This window comes from Falco punctatus, assembly GCF_963210335.1.
Source record: "Falco punctatus genome assembly, chromosome: 4".
NCBI lineage: Eukaryota > Metazoa > Chordata > Aves > Falconiformes > Falconidae > Falco > Falco punctatus.
In genome coordinates, this window is record NC_137583.1 from 95,222,299 (window position 1) to 95,238,490 (window position 16,192).

At 48.1% G+C, this 16,192-nt stretch overlaps 2 protein-coding genes across 2 annotated transcripts in view; one reads left to right on the top strand and one right to left on the bottom strand.

The window, feature by feature from the left end:
• Window positions 1-56: 56 nt before the first annotated feature.
• On the bottom strand, window positions 57-11,398 carry SFRP4 (secreted frizzled related protein 4). Its single transcript, XM_080383339.1, is given in 7 exon segments — window positions 57-1,733; window positions 4,181-4,244; window positions 7,337-7,535; window positions 10,165-10,230; window positions 10,319-10,399; window positions 10,545-11,010; window positions 11,012-11,398. Coding segments are annotated over 7 exon segments (1,212 nt in total). The 5' UTR covers window positions 11,159-11,398; the 3' UTR covers window positions 57-1,544.
• A 913-nt stretch (window positions 11,399-12,311) lies between these two features.
• Window positions 12,312-16,192, top strand: part of EPDR1 (ependymin related 1) — a 34,030-nt gene continuing 30,149 nt past the window's right edge. The window contains exon 1 of the mRNA XM_080383385.1: window positions 12,312-13,053. Within this exon, the coding sequence (XP_080239511.1) occupies window positions 12,815-13,053 (239 nt within the window). The 5' untranslated portion in view covers window positions 12,312-12,814. The remainder of the gene's footprint in view (window positions 13,054-16,192) is intronic.

A 16,192-nucleotide genomic window follows, 5' to 3' on the forward strand; every position in this document is an offset into this window, starting at 1 on the left:
CTTGGGCTTCTTGTGATGACAAAGATCAATATACTGACGTGAACAATTGTAAATCATTATGTTAACCTACACAGAACTCTCTCTTTTTTTTTTTTTTCTTCTTCTTCTGATGTAGACCCTCTCTATTTTAGAAATTCTCATTTTGTTTTCTAGGTACCAGAACTGCCAAGTCTAATCCTTAGTTTTGCTGCAGGAATTCTTGAAGTTCTTTCAGATGTCTGTCATGAGCTCTTACGATGTTAATGTAGGTGATCTTACGTGTTAACAGAAATTGGACTCTGCTCTCCATACTGCCTTATCCAAGCACAGCTTAGGAGGAATAGCATAAATGCCATCTTGGAGTTATGTCAATTAGATTTATATCGCTTTTGCTATTTTAATACCTCATATGGCAAATGTTAAGTCAGTACATAACCAAAATCATCTGCTTTGTCTGTAACCCCTTCTATGGTAAATGTGACCTTCTGATCAGTAAAACTGCAGATAGCCAGTTGTTTTGAGAAGTTCATGAATAGGGACAAGCCTCACTTTACTTATTTATTTATTTATTTGGTATCAGATTTAGAAATATGGAGTCAAATAATAAAAAACTATCCAAATGAACACTGGGCCACATGGAGCCCTATCTTCTCCCTAGTACTGTACATCAGCTGTCAGTTCTGTTTAGAATAATACATCTATTCCAGTTTTCATAACAAAGCTATATTACAGGAAACATAAGTGTTAACTTTTAAGAATCCTACAGATCTGTTTCACTTTAATCTGTCCTTTTAAAAAATACTGATTTTTCAATTAGATGCTTAAATATATTTGAAATTATAACAACAGAAGCCAGCCTGAAGTACAATAAAAAAAGTCTGCTTTCAATGCATTTTTGCTAGACAAACCCACAAGATCAAATACTAACACTGTAAGCATATTTTTGGCACACACGTAAGTATAATCACATAATGCATACCCAGATGCTTATTGGTAAACTACACTTTTGAACGCGCTGAACAAAGGCTGTGATTCCAAACGGCAGACAGACTCAGCTCCAGCAGCTGCAGTAGTGGCTGCCCGAGATGCCTGCCAGAGGTTACCATCCCTCTGCTGCTCCTCAGCTGCCATGGCACTCGGCTCACCAGACTCAGCCACAGCCTAACTCACCCACTGCTACACCAGTGCACTTTCTGAGGAGAGAAGAGATGCCCCATGCAGCTCTCCAGCCTCTGGCAAGAAAGCAGAGCAGGCAACCGGCACAAGGAGTTAAAACCTCTGGCAGCCAAGGCTAGTTCTATCTAGAATTGCAAATCAGAGCCCTAAGATAAAGCTCAGTCAGCTTGAATATGCCTGCCACATATTAGTGCAAACCTACACTCTGTGGCTTGCGGTGGCTTGAAAGGAAAAGCAAACCTTTTAAAAGTAAAGTGCAGCAAAAACGTCTATGTAGAAACTGCCATGAGTTTTTAAGTCGATGAGTTCTGGATTAATAAAACAGGCCAACAAGCCAGATCGTGACCCTCATCGCGCAGGGAAAGTCTTTCCTTTGGGAAATTTCACACTCATACTTTTTTAGGGTTGGTTTCTTTCTGGCCAGTTCTTACTTTCATGGCCTTTTTGGGGCCACTGACCAGTGGGTTGGTGTTCTTGGTTGATGGTTTGGAGGCTCCACTCTGCCCACTGCGTCCTGCATTCGGGTTCTTACTGCGGGCCGTTCGCAGCTTTTGTTCCTGCAGTCTCTGTTCCCACCTCTGTAGAAATGCAGAAGACAAAGAGGCTGAGTGAGGGAAGGACGTAATCATAAATAATTATGGCTTAATCAAAGCTATCCTGAACCACTGAGACTAGAGCCGCTTTTAGCAGCTCTGTGCTCTATCCTACAGGGCCGCTGATGTCAGTATGTTCTGGCTGTCTGCAGGGGGAACCTGCCCCGTGTTGTTGGGTGGGGGAATTTCCACGATACCAGGTGATGAGAACAACCGCACATCTCGTGTGCATGCTGCATGTGAGTGCACATCTCACTCCTTCTCAGAAATCCAGGGGAGCTGGCACCATCAAGAAGACAGGATCTGCACATTGGAACTCCTTTGCAAACCCCTTCTTTGCTGTCTTACTGAACGTGTTCCTCAGAAAAGTCTGCAGAACACAGGCTATCCTTTCATTATGCATTAAAAGACACCGCTACAAGAGAAAGTGGTATCTGTTTTTCCCTGGGGTGGAGAGGACTGGGCATGAAAGAGCTTATCTTACGGACAGACAACAGAGATGCCCACTGAAATCACAGTGTTCAGAGTTGCAATGGGATGGCTGTGAATCATGCACCTGCAGCTTTATTCAGCAGCATCCCTGAGAAAGTTTGGAAAGCAGTAAGAGCCATGAGCCCACCAAAGAGAACAGCTGTCAGATTTCCAAACCAAAAAGTGCAGTGGATAGAAAACAGGTTCTTTCAGTGAGGTTAAGTGGTCCAAAATATGGAGAGATCCATGACCCTGCAGCAGAGCCTGCAGTCTTTCACCTCTAGGAATAGAAATACTTATTTTAATGAAAGCAAGGTAGATAGTAGAACATGGAAAGGGTCTCATCTCTCACCATTATTAATGAACTTTCGATTCTGAAACTCCGAAAGGCAGGAGCTTTTTCCAGTGATCAGAGCAAGAGAAGTGCTCTTCAGCTTTCCTATTTAGTATCTCTGCACCGACCCTGTTGCAACTAACACTCTTGTCCTGGCTAGAGAAGGGACCATTCAGGTTGTGGTTATGTTAACAGCCATCTTCTGTGGTCCACAGGAAGCTCAAAAAAATCATTTTAAGTGGTAACTCAAGATGAAAGTTGGATTCAAGTCTTCAGAGATGAATGATGGGCATTAAAATGAAGATGACACCTAGCTCCGTACTGGCTATCTTTGTGTAGTCAGGGTCTTCATAAAAAAAACCCTATCAGCAGGCTTTTAGGTGTGTCCCACTCAAGCACGTTTAAATGAGGATTTACTTTACGAAACCATTAATATCAGAAGGAATGACGCATGCTTTGAGCTGTATTTTGTTTGGCAGTCATGCCTCTATTTGACAGTCTGGAAATGAATGTGCAAACAGGTTTCAAGACACAATTAGAAATGACAAAGCAGTGTGAGGAAGCCACTAAAACACACTGTTTGCCAGTAACAGGCCATTAAGTTGACAGCTAAGGAATTTCAATAATCCGAGTCATATGTCAGTATTCTCCTAAATCCCACATGGTATCATCTGCAGTTGCAATGTATTTATTTTTTAAAGATTGAAAGCATATCTTCCTTTTCACACATAGGTTTTACATGAGTAAGTGAGGAGAAAAGGAAATGATAAAAGCGCAATAAGTTGGCCTGTAATCTAAAAGCTTCTACTGCTGGATCCACGCATCTTTTTTCCTCCTCTCTATCAATTGCCAGTCAGCTCATGATTAAAGTAAATATATATGTATGTCCCTAATGCTCTGAAACCCTTTCTAAATTCCAGAAATAAATTTCTTCCATCTCTAAAATGTGGGGAAGAGTCAGACATTGATCCATCCTTTCTGTTATAAAGAGGAGTTTACAAGCAGGGAGTGATAGCAAGTGCTATCCTGAAGACCGAAAAAGCAGAGGCAGCTGCTGCTCCTGCCTCCCAGCTCTCTGCACTATAGACTTCTCCTTCCATTACTCCCTGAAACCAGTGAGGGGATGCCCAATACTTTCAGTGGGTCTTTAGCGGGAAGTAGCTGGTGCAAAGTCTGTGCCTCCAGCCTGCAATCCTTAATGCAGCAAAGCCCATTTATCCAAAAAAAAAAAAAAAAAAAAAAAGTGGATTTCAACTTCCTTTCTTACCTGGTGCGGACTGTATACTCATCTGCATATCACCTATCTGACTGTTAACTTGCCTTAGTAGTGATATGAAATAAATTCCTAGAGTCATTATTGTAATAAGCCAGAGTTCACACAAAGATCATATATCCATCTTATTTAGGTACAGTTTCAGATAAAACAGAAATAAAGTTTTTGAGACTACAATTTTCAAATTTTCACTTACACTGATACGTAATTATTATGCATGAAAATATGGAAGTGAAAATAATAATACCCAGAGGTGTTATGGATCTCTGAAAGTCAAGCAAGTTATGCAATGCTGAAGTAGAACAAAGGTGTTTTATCAAGAACATCATCATTCTTTTCATTGGTTGTATTTACCTTAAATCTTTTGTTTAGTTGATCCTTCCATTTTTCAACTAGACATCCATCAAGAAGCATCAACCTGAAAATTAAAAAATAAACAGAAGTTACAGACATTTCTGATTTTGATTCCCAAGATGTCATTCCAGATGATTACATGCAGACTGAGGCTGAAATACACCAGCAGGTACTGGCACTAGCAATTTCTGTGTATCAGATGATAGGCAGAAAAATACTTTTCTTCATCCCTAAATGCTTTCTAATGGATTTCTATGTGCTTATACTGATACTTCTGAAATTCTGTTCTAAACTCTGTAAAAACAGAAAATAGTTTTCCCAAGAAATCAGATTTTAGAGCCAAAATTGCAGTGCACGGCCAACATTGAGAAAACATTTAGAGTCCTTTGTCTCACCTGCAGCTATTCTGCAGGGAAAAGTTGTCCCGTCTTGATCACTGTTAACAAAGTTATGGGTTGGGTAACATCCCATGAAACTCTTTAAATGTATATGTACATATATTTTTAATTATGCCCACTATATGTTTGTGTGTTTGTTTGCATGCAGAAGAGTAGTTTAAACTAATGTGTTTTACTTCTGAATTAAAAAAAACAAACAACTTTTTCACATGTACGAGTTAATACAGCTCAGCTGACGAGTGGTAACGTAATAACTGATCACTTGCAATCAATTCTGTTTCTACTTACAAAATGTGAGGACAGTATTATGTATTTCCTACATGTAACTACTTAACAAGTGATTTAAAGTGAATTTGGAAGATGTTTGGGCAGTGATACTTGCCTACCACTGAAATCTGGCTAGCTCCTCTATGAAAATAATGAGTCTAGATGTTATGAAATGAACAAATAAAAATATAACTATTAAATGTATATGCCTTAAACAGTTTCTAAAATAGTTTACTCTAAAGCAGTCTGATGTCATATCTTCAAAGTCCCAACCCAGAAACAACCATTGTATTGCACAGGTATGCTGGAATTACTGTATCTCCTCTACTATTAACTATTTAACTATTTTAACTTTCCCCACCCCCTTCTTTTCTTCTCTCTCTCTCTCTCTCTCTCTTTAAAAAAGATACTGGGCTTTAATATGCTGTAATATAATTTACCTAATTCTGGAAGGTTTTACTTATGCATCAGTGTTATAAATCATTATAAATGCACACAATTTCATACAGCAGTTTGCCAATGGGTGAAGTTTACACAGCATAGCAGGGCCTGACCTCCAGTTTCCATGAAAGCTTTCCTTCTCACACCAGTTCAAAAAGAGTGCAAAATGCTGCCACTTGTAGCCATTAGCCACTGCGCATCCACTTTGCCCACACATAAAAAGACTACAGTGAGTGCAAGCCCTAGAGAATCAAGACCAACATGATACACATCTCTTTTTCTTTCCAAGGAGAGATTACAGAATTAACGTACAGGGTTGAAGCCACAACAGGGTGTACATCTGATGCAGCTTCTGTTCAGGTCAAATTGTGGAGTCAGACCCTAACCCTACTGACAGGCAATGGGTGTTTTGCCATTGACTTCAGTGGAGATACAGCTTCCACCCATTTCGCTTCTGGCATTTTAAAAAGCTGCTGTAACTCAAAACCTTCTGTTTGCATGCCACCGAGTTCAACAGGAAACACATATAATAGTTTATGTTTCTTTTTCAAATCCCTTTTAGTACATTATATGAAATTAAAAACCTCAGTGACCTTTAAAAACCATCACAAAATATTTACTGAATGGTGTGCTTTTCCATAGTAATGGAGAGCAGATTGTGATCTTTCACTTTTGAAATCTCCCCTTCCTGACAGCCTTCTGAGGGTCCTCTCCAACAAAGCCCTGCAGCTCAGAGCTCCTCGATCGCAATCTTGGTTGTGGTCCTACTGCGTGACTCAGAGCATGTATCCCTAAAATGGCTCACACAGATAGAGGGCTCTACATTAATCTTCGTGAAACACTTCCAGACCCGGAGGGGCAAGGTGCTATGTAGTAATAAAATACTATGGCTGTTAGTTCACAAGCAAAGTGAAGGTGGTAAGGTATCAGGTGGCAACTTTTAGACACACCTATAAAATGCTTCTAAAATATCAGCATAAAACTCATTGAAAATACAGATATGGCCCATCAAGTTCTGCACGTAAATGTTTTATGGTCCTTACAAGTGTGCGTGGTCAGTTAACAGTCACATCACTGTATGCAAAACCAGCCTGCACATTTTACAATGTTACACATTTCACAGCCTTCCCTCTGACCCTCAGCACACAGGCACCTGTACCTACCACGCCACAATCTGTCCTGTTGGCCTCTGTCACTGCTGGCGCAGTCGGGGTGCTAACAGGGATGGGATGTCCCCTTCTGCCTCAAGGACCCAGGGAGAAGGGGGAGCTGTGATTCATCACTCCCTCCCCTCCAGACCAGCGCGCTGGATTTCCTTCCATGCCTGGGGCTAGGCTGACTGCCAGATGAAAGGTCTGGTAAAGTTAGTTTTGTTTTGTCTTTTAATCATAGAGCAGGACTGGCAAGCTGCTCTGAGAGTATTTACTTTTCATCTGCCATCCAGGAGCCAGAGCTCCAATGGCTGCAGATTTGGCTTGTCCCGGTACAGCTGCGGGATTAGAAACATCTCACTGATGGCACCAGTCTGAAGCATGGATAGGCCAGTGGAGAAGGCCTGGCTCTGTCTCCAGCAGCTCTGCGGACAGGAGATGTGTATCATCTCCTGTCCCCTCCCCTGGGGTCGGGGAGGCAGAGCTATGCCATCCACATGGTCCTGCCAATACGGACCACCATCTACAGTCACCATCGGGCTTGTAGCACATGGAGCGGCTCATACCTAAGGAGAGAGGTCCTGGAAAAACACTCCGGAACAGCTGGAGATGCTTGAACCACTGCACGATGCATTCAGCAACATGCTGTCGGCACCTAATGCCACCAGAGTTTATGTGTGAGCCAGGTTTTGTAAACACTGCATCGTGGCGCAGAGCTGAGGCTGATTAAGTGGAAAAAGTTAATTGTGAATGTAATTGAAACATATAGGTGTATATGTGAGTTACCCTAAGAAAACCTATCAGCAGGACATGCCCACGGTGAGGAAGGGAGCTGTTCCTCATTCCCATCCATCACAGGTAGCTACAACACTTTCCTGCACCACGTTGCCGGGGCTCACCTGGAGCGCCATTCGTAGCACATGATGAGAACATCCTGCTTTGGCTGAAGAGGTGGACACTGGCAGGAGGAATTTGTAAGAAGAGGCACTTGGGACAGAGGAATTGGCGTTGAGGACTTGAGTGTGTCTTTGACTTCCACCACAGTCGTTACCTCGTTGCAGTTCCCTCTCTCTACGCTTTTTACTTTAGCATGAATGACTGCAATTAGAAAAATACAGGCGTGAGAACAACAAATGGCCTTAGACATTTAAACACATTTCAGAATTAAATAAAGCAAATTAAATTGAAATCTGCTGTTTCAGCTGTGAAAATTGAACCACTTCTTCATGTGTGAGCACGTTCGGTGGCTCAGAATAAGAGAGGCCTGATCCCAGTTTGGTTTCCAGTAGGACTGTTGATAACTGCAAAATGAAACACGTGCTTCAAACTTGGCCAGATCAGGCCAAGTGATTTCTCCTGGAAGCACATGCACAAACAGCTCCTTTGACTCAGACTTGAACAACGAATTGCATGAATCTGATCCATTTTATAGCCACATCTGGCTATTTCCAATTAAGTGATGAATAATTTGCCTCACAGAAAGGGTAAATTCAGTCTTTTCAATAGTAACATAATTTCCCTGTATGGTGCATCCATAAAAAAGCCTTTTTTTTAATATAAAAAAGATGGGAAGGTTTGAAACAAATAGTCAAAAACTAAGAGGCTTAGGATTGTCATGATTTACTTGGTATATACTTTTTTCAACTTTTGCCTTTGGATTACCCATCAACAGTAAGACACTGACATTAAACAGTCTCTGAAATGGGTTCTTCTGAACACACAAACATTCATATTTTTACCTTTTATTGAAGAATACGGCATGTCTGAATGGATGCCAGAAGGTGTGGCTGTGTAGATTGCTCTGAGGATGACCCCTGGCTAACTTTGTACCTGCAAGCTCTGGCAGTACCTACCACTGCAGCATTTCACCCCTCCTCTCTTGCGAGAAGTACCAGATCAGAGAAATCAAGTACAATTTTTAAACTAAGGACTTTGTCTCTAGGAAACGTCAAAATAGGAAGAGTCTTATTATCACAAAATACTTCAGTACAAGAAGCAGGAGAAGTGAATGTACCACAGAGCGATCAGCCTGCATTGACGCTGTCCCTGGCAGTCACCAGGTCAAAAGCCTTCAAATGGACCTCCTGACATCTGGAATAAACGTCGCATGTAGACAACCAGAGACAAGCAATTGTAACGCAGTCTGGATTTTATGTGCTAACTTTATCAGGGCATGTGTAACAGCCACAAAACACATGAGGGATTTCACTCTTGGAGATTCACAATCCATTTTCAAGTCTGACTGAAACCAAGTTCTGACCAGCTGGAAGCACAATTTGGCTGTATATATTAAAGGATTTCAGAAAAAGTTTGATTTTATTTGTAACTTGTTCTGCCTTGTCTTGTCTCCCAATTAATTTTCTGTATAAGCATTCTATTTCTTTCAGAAAAGGCTGAATAAAAATATCTCTCTCAAAATAAAACCACTTTGATTTCAGAGATTCAATGGAATTAAATTTTGGACCCCAACCTAAGTTTTTATTCAAGCAACACTCCTACTGAGGTCACTGGAATCAAAATTTATATAACTAACACCTGTATTTCATTTCAGAATAGTCATTTTATATCACTGCTTTTTCATATATTTCAGAGAAGCGTGGAAGTTCATTGTCCCACCTGAATATATCACTATGTTGTACTGAGAGAAATTAAGAATTAGACTAAAATAAAATGTATTATATAAATGCACCAAAATGCCGTAACAAAAAATAAAAAAAAAGTGTACAACTACCTAAGTTAGATGTTTATTTATTAATTATTCCCACCAAACTGGGGGTTGGATTTTTTTTTCTATACTAATAAAGAAGCAAATAACCACAAACTTCCTTCCATTTGATATCAGATAAATAGGAATGGAATGGATATAATAACCGTATTGCATAAGAACTGAATAAATCCCTTGAAGAAATAACTGTCATCTGAGAAAAAGCCCATAAATTGAAAAGACCATGATACCTCATGTTAAATTCACAGTTAATAGGGGTTTTCTATTGATGTTAGAGACATTTAATCTGGTATTTATCTAATCCTAATTGGAGTTCTTCCTAACTCCCAGCACCAGAAAATGGGGGGGGGGGGGGGGGGGGGGGCAAGGGGGAAGAGGGGTGAATATTTAATTGTATTGCCAGTATGTCATGCAACAAATGATAAAGCTATCGGTCAGCTCCTCGGCTGGATGGTGAGCATTGTCACTGAATTCAATTAATCTCTGACAATTCCGCCCCAGATGAAACCCTGGCTGGTAAGTAAAAGAATATAGGAATTTCTAAGTAATAACTTTTTACCTTGCTTCAGCTTCGTTCACACTGATGAGTTTTATTTAGGTGATAAACTTCTGTTTATTCCACCTGCTGGATGGAAACAGGAGCTGGCCGAGCAGCACCTGGTTATGCTCACATTAGACATAACTGCACTTACTACAGTGACCTTTCCAGTAGTAAGCAGCCTTTCTGCAGGGCGACCTGTTGATGCCAGTGCACACTACCAACATTTCTCTGCTTTTGGCAGAATCGCACTATCCTCTGCGCAATGACTACCACTGCCTGCATGAGCAGTGGGGTTTGGAAGGGGACGGCTAGGTGCCCTCGGGGGAAAAAAAACCCACTGGGAAAGGCTGCCGCTGGATGGGCCTGGTGTGGGTGCAGCACCCCCAGGGAGCTGCATAACTCACGGGGGGCACATAGGGGGTAGGACCGGCAAAGGGAAGCACTTTCCCCCGTGCACTTACTGTAGCTGTAGTTCTTGGCCAGGTAGGTCGACAGCGTAGGCTTTGTCTTTTTGCACCGGCATCGCTCTTCAAAGGAAGAGAAGGGGAAACGGTTGAGGGGTGTCAGGGGGGTCTGGCCCCGGGGAGGGGGAGGCAGGGGGCGTCCCAGTCTCACCCTGGCCACGGCTTCTGCAGTCGGGCTCCGGGGGTCTCTCCGGCACCAGCACGCCCTGCGTGAAGTCCGTCCACTTCACATCTGCAAACAGAGGTGCGGCGGGGAAGGAAAGCCGTCGGGGAGAGGCTCCCGGGGCAGGGGCGCGGGGAGTCCCGCAGCCCCCCTGCCCGGGGCGCCCCGCGGGGGTTGAGGGGGTCCGCCCTACCGCCGCCCCCGGGCCGCTCACCCTCCGGCAGGTCGGTGACGATGGCCTCGGGGGAGATGCAGACGCCGCGGTCGTAGACGGGGAGGTCGTCGCAGGCGAGGCTCTCGGGCCAGCTGTGGTTGTAGCGGCGCATGATGGGCTCGCAGCCGTCGCGGGCGCGCTGGCAGACGGAGCGGCACGGCTTGATGGGGTCGTAGAGGAACTCCAGGGTGCAGATGGGGGCGTACATGGCGCAAAGGAAGAATGCGAGGACCGGGCTGCAGCCGGTGCCCACCAGCTCCTCGTACTGCTCGATGGCGAGGACGGCGTTCTCCTGGGTGCTGTGGTGGAGGTGGTTGGGCATGCGGGTGATGTTCCAGGGCATGGAGCGGCACATGGGGATGCGCACCGCCTCGCACGGCGCGCCCTGCGCCCGCGGGCTCACCCGCAGCCACAGGGACACCGCCACCAAGGCGCGCAGCATCCTCCTCCTCCTCCTCCTCCTCCTCCTCCTCCTCCTCCTCGGCCGCCGCCCGCCGCCGCCCCGCGGGTCGCGGCGGCCCAAGGGCACGGAGCGGCGCTGCCTCCCGGCGCCCGGCTGCAGGCAAGTGGCGGGAGCCGCCGCGCCGACAGCCATGGACATCGCGGGACGGCATTTATACCGGTGGCACGAGTGACGTGGGGCCGAGCGCGCTCCCTTGGCAGCCCCGCTCCTCGGGGGGGGGGGGGGGGGGAGGGGGCGTGGGGGGTGTGCGCGCGCGCGCGTGTGTGTGTTTTGCTGTGCAGGCACGGTGACATCACCTCCACCCCGTTTAATCCCCCGGCGACATCACTGCGTCTCCCGGCCGCGGCTCCAGCTCCGTTTCAGTTTTCATCTGTGTCATAAATTCCTTCAGGTGGAAGAAGGGGGAAGGGGGGGGGGGGGGCAGGGAGGGGGGTCAAACCCATCAAACCCAAACCACACGCATCTGCTCGGACGCGGGGAGAGGGGAGGAGGCAGCGGGAGGGACGCGGGAGCCGCAGCCGGACCCCGTCCCGTCCCCCCTTCCCCTCCCCGGAGCTGAACTTGGCGCTGCATTTTCCCAAGGGCCACGGAGCAGAAACTTTGTGCGGGCTCCGGCGGCCGGTCCCGCCGCCTCCAGGGGCTTGCAGGGCTCCTCCGCGAGCTCGGCACGGAGGCGGACGGGGATGGGGGGATGGGGGCGGGGGGTGGCTGCTCTTTGGCCAGTTTGCTCGGGCCGGGGGAAGCGGCGGGGCTGACCCGCGCCGGGAGCGGGCGGCGGGGCAGGTGCGGGGCCGCTTTACGGTCAGCCAGGCCCCCGCTGCGCTCCCCCCGCCGCCTCGGCACCCCCCACCCCCCAGTCGCATCTGCAAATGGGTGGGAGAGGGGTCTTCAGGCCTTTCTATAGGCTGTTTTTTATTTGTCTTTCCTTGGTGCTGCGGGGCCCCACGCCCCTGGTGCACTGGCATGCCCACGGGGGTGCCAGGGGCTCCCCAGCCCCCCTCTGCTCCCCCGGGCGGTCCCTGTGCGCGGGAAAGACCTACGGGCCCATCCTGCACCGTGGGCAAATGCTGCACCCCTGTCTTTTGAGGGACCCGCTGGGAAAACAAGGTGACCTCAATGCCAGGCTGTTGGCAGTGGCCTGGGAAAGCCCCAGCGCGGCTCAGGGCTAGCAGCCCCGGGCCTGCCCTGGCCCGCCCCCGCGGTGCCCGCCGGCGCTTCCCCTTGCAGAGCCGGGGCCTGGGTGCTGCAGGGCCGGAGCATCTGTGGGGCACCGGCTCGGGGGGGGTGGGGGTGGAGAAGCGCGTCCGGAGCGGCCAGGGAAGCAGAGCTGAGGAACCGGGGAGAGCAGCGGGAGGCGGAGGGGTGGATGCGTGTGCGTGGTGCCCGTGGGGAGCCCCTGGAATTCCTCCCGCGAGAGCAACGTTACAGCGGTTCACCCAGCACGTCCCCCCCGTCCGTGTATCCCCTCCCTGCCATGCCCCACGCCGCGTGCCCAGAACCCCTGCTCGGGCCTTGCGGGTGCCCCTTTGGCATCACCCTTGGCGGGCCGGTGGCAAGGACACCCTCCCGGCTGGCAAGCTGGGGGGGCACGGCAGGGCGCGAGTCCCCGTCCCTGTCGCCCCGCTGCCCCCCCGCGCCGGTCTGCCGCAGCTCGGGCAGCAGCCGCAGCGCGGGCAGCAGCCGCCTCTCGCCGCTGAGGTGATGCGGGTCTGGAGGCGGGCCGCCCCCGCCCCCCCGGCGCAGCCCTGCCCGCCCGCCTGCGCGCCGTGCGGGGCGGCCGTGCGCGGAGCGGGCCGCGGAGCGGAGCATGGCGCGGGCGGCGCCGGGGCTGCCGCTGCGGCTGCTGCTGCTGGGCGGCCTCCTGCTGCGGGGTGGCGGCGCGGCGGCGGGGGTCGAGCCGTGCCAGGCGCCGCGGCAGTGGGAAGGGCGCACCGTGTCCTACGAGCACGGCACGGGCCGCAACACGCGGGCCGCCGTCTCCTACGACGGCCCCAACCAGCGCCTCCGCATCCTGGAGGAGAGGAAGGCGCTCATCCCCTGCAAGAAGTAGGTGCCCGCGGCGGGACCCCGCGGGGGGCCGGGCCGGGCCGGGCGGGGCGGCGATGGTCGGCGCGGAGCCCCGGGAGGCGGCTCCCGGCCGGGGGGGGGGGAATGTCCCTCGGTCCCCCGCGTTGCGGGGCGGCACCTCCCCTCGGGAGACGGGGGGCCCGGCGGTGGGAAGCCCGGCACCGGCACGGCTCAGCCCTGCGCCGCGGCTGCCGCTGTGTCTGTGTGTGTGTATATATAGCGACAGATGTATGACCAAGCGTCAGCTTTGTGCCTCCGGGGATAATCCTCTCTCCCAACTCTTGTTTTGCTTTTAAATGGAATGGGAAGCAAGTCCAAAAATACAGCCCAAAATGTGAGGAACAACGGGTGTAATGAGGTATAATGAAGATATTACACTTGAACATGAGATTAATGTCGGGGGTGGGGAGGCGTTTTTTCAGCTCAGGAATTTGCTAACAGGGTCGAGCCACATTTTACAAGTTCTCCGGTGGTTCTGGGTTGCTGGGAGCACTGTGTCGGTGCAGGGTGCCACAGGGATGCTTCTGTCACCCGTGGTACAGCGTGCTTGGTCACTTTGCACAGGCTACCCAGCCCTGCAGGGCCTTCCTGTTCTTGGTTTCTACAGTACATATCTATCTGTTAAGCCCATAACTATCCCAACAAACCCACTGTGTCATTGTGTGTTTCTTGATTTGCTGCAAAGCACAGGAAGAGGCTGCCTGAAGAAGGGCCTTTTTTCTTCTCCTCAGGCTGAGGCCCTGACAGGTTGGGTCATGCAGAAATGGATCAGCCTGGAGGGGCCTTCCTGAGCGAGGTGTTTCTGGGTTCTGAGCGTCAGTGACTCTCCCACACCATGTCAAGACATACCTGCTAGCCTGAGGGTGGCCAGTCTGCCCGTATCTCTGCCTCTCCCACCTAAAACCTGTGCAAATATTAGTGCATCAGTCCTGGGAATGTCTAAGCCACGGTGAAGACCAGCCTGCAAATGCTGCATCATCCAAACTGGATGGTCTCTGCTATTGAGAGATCAATATTCCTTTTTGCTGCTGGCTTAATTTCGCCCCGACGATGAAAATTTCTTACTGACATCACATAGTCATTGCTTTAATCTTTCCAAAGTGTATGCTCTTCCTCGGTCCTTTCTCTGACGATCCCCAAACACTCTTAAAACTGTTTTATGTGTTATGTTTTCAAGCTTAGCCCTTTCCCTCTTCGTGAGCTTTTTTTTTTATCACTGTTTTCATATAGGAGCCATGTGAAGGATGTTAAAGGCAACATACAGCTGCTTGCTGGTGGTCTGTTAACATATGGCAGAGTCTGACACTGCCTGTGCTCATACTCCCCTTCTTTTAGAAGTCCCAGGCTGACCTTCATGTTTGGCAAGTGTGAAACTGCTACAAAGTCTGATGCAAGTCTTTCCTAGCTTCTAAGTTATCCTGAGCTCATTTCTTCAAGCTTATGTCTATTTTTTTTTTTAATCTTTATTTTCAGATTGAATAATTATTCTGCATTTTCTACTCCGGGCTGTATTTTGGCTTTTGCCAAGGTCTGCTCTTTTTACATTTTTTAATAAATATTTGCTCTGGATGCAGTTTCATCTGGGCTGATAGGGCTAGAAAGAGGCAGAGTGCAGACAGGTGCACTTGAAGCATTTCTCTGTTGGTTTTTGCTGTATAAGTTTTTTACTGTAGACAAGCTCTGACCCCAGGGATCCCTGCTGTTTCCAGGCTGACCATGTTTTCTGCCATCCAAGGCTGGGGGGAGGTTTGGTAATGTGCGCAGCTAGTGTCTGCTAAGGGCGTGACCCAGCTTCCATTGAAGTCAACGGAAAGACTCTCATTGATTTCAATGTGTGTTGGATCGGGTCTGGAGTTGTGATCACAACTTCGTTTCACTGTGGACATAGTGAGTCATAAACTGAAGCCTTCAGAAGTTACAGGCGAAGGGATTTATCCTGTCTTCTGAAAAATAACCTCTCCCCCACTCTGCTTTGATGTTGGCAAGAAAAGGGTAGTTACACTGAGGCAGTAACTACAAAAGCAACAAGAAAAATAGTGTTGTCCTGGTCTCTAAGGAAATTTCAGTCTAAATTCTCATGAACGGACACATTTTGCTCCTATCAGATGTGACTTATATGCAACAATCAGGGTTGGCCAACAACCAGATTTCTATACAAAGTGTTTTCTGAAGCTTGCAAATGTGGGCCTTAATCAGACACAGCCCCATTTAAGTTAGTTGACTGAGGTTAATCAGGGACACAAAGATCTGCCTTGTGGAACAGATTGCAGGCTCATAACCACAGGAAAACCTGAAACTTTCAGTTTTCATTGTATATGTATGTTTCAAATTCGTATAATTTGCTACGTGGCTTTTTCATACCTACATCAGCCCAGTATTTTAAGTAAACTCCTGAAAAGTAACCGTAAGGTAAATATCCCATCGCTGCTTCATTAACATCACTTCTTTGCTCAGCAGTCATTGCAAGAGCACCTGAGATGCGGTGACTGTGTTGGTCAAGGCTGCCCGCTCCCCATCAGCCAGCTGCAGCCTTGTCACCTGCTGCCAGGGCACATGCTTTGCTTGCTGTGCAAAGCGGAGCTGGTTCGTTAACACAGTCACTGATGGTTGTTTGGGCCAGCTCATTGGGTGTGTGTTTCGCTGGGTCATATGGTTCACTGCCTGCACTCCGGCTTGGACTGTAAAAACTACCAAAGGTGATCCTAGGCTGAGCTTCTTAGAGGAGAACCTATTCTGCTTGGATTCATTACTGAACTTTCTTTTTCGCTTCTTTTACATCCCCAGTCTTAGCTACAGTATGCATCCTATGTTTTCCCCACTGTGCCTTGCTGCACTGCTCCTTTCTCCTTCAGGATGAAAATTTTGGGGATAGACAAGGAGGACAGGGACGGTCTTCTCTTTCAGTGTCAGGTAGTGCTCAGCCGATACCAGGAGAAGAGAAAAGAAAACAATCAGGTTTTTATTGAGTAGATTGTGCCATTTCCTGTTTGGAAGAGGCCATGCCAGTAGGGTTATCATGTGATGTGAAAGGAGAGCACTTGAAATGGTTCTCTAGAGCTCTCGAGGTAGAGCTGTGTCACGTTACCTGTAAAACAGGACGTGTTTTTTAATCCTTTAT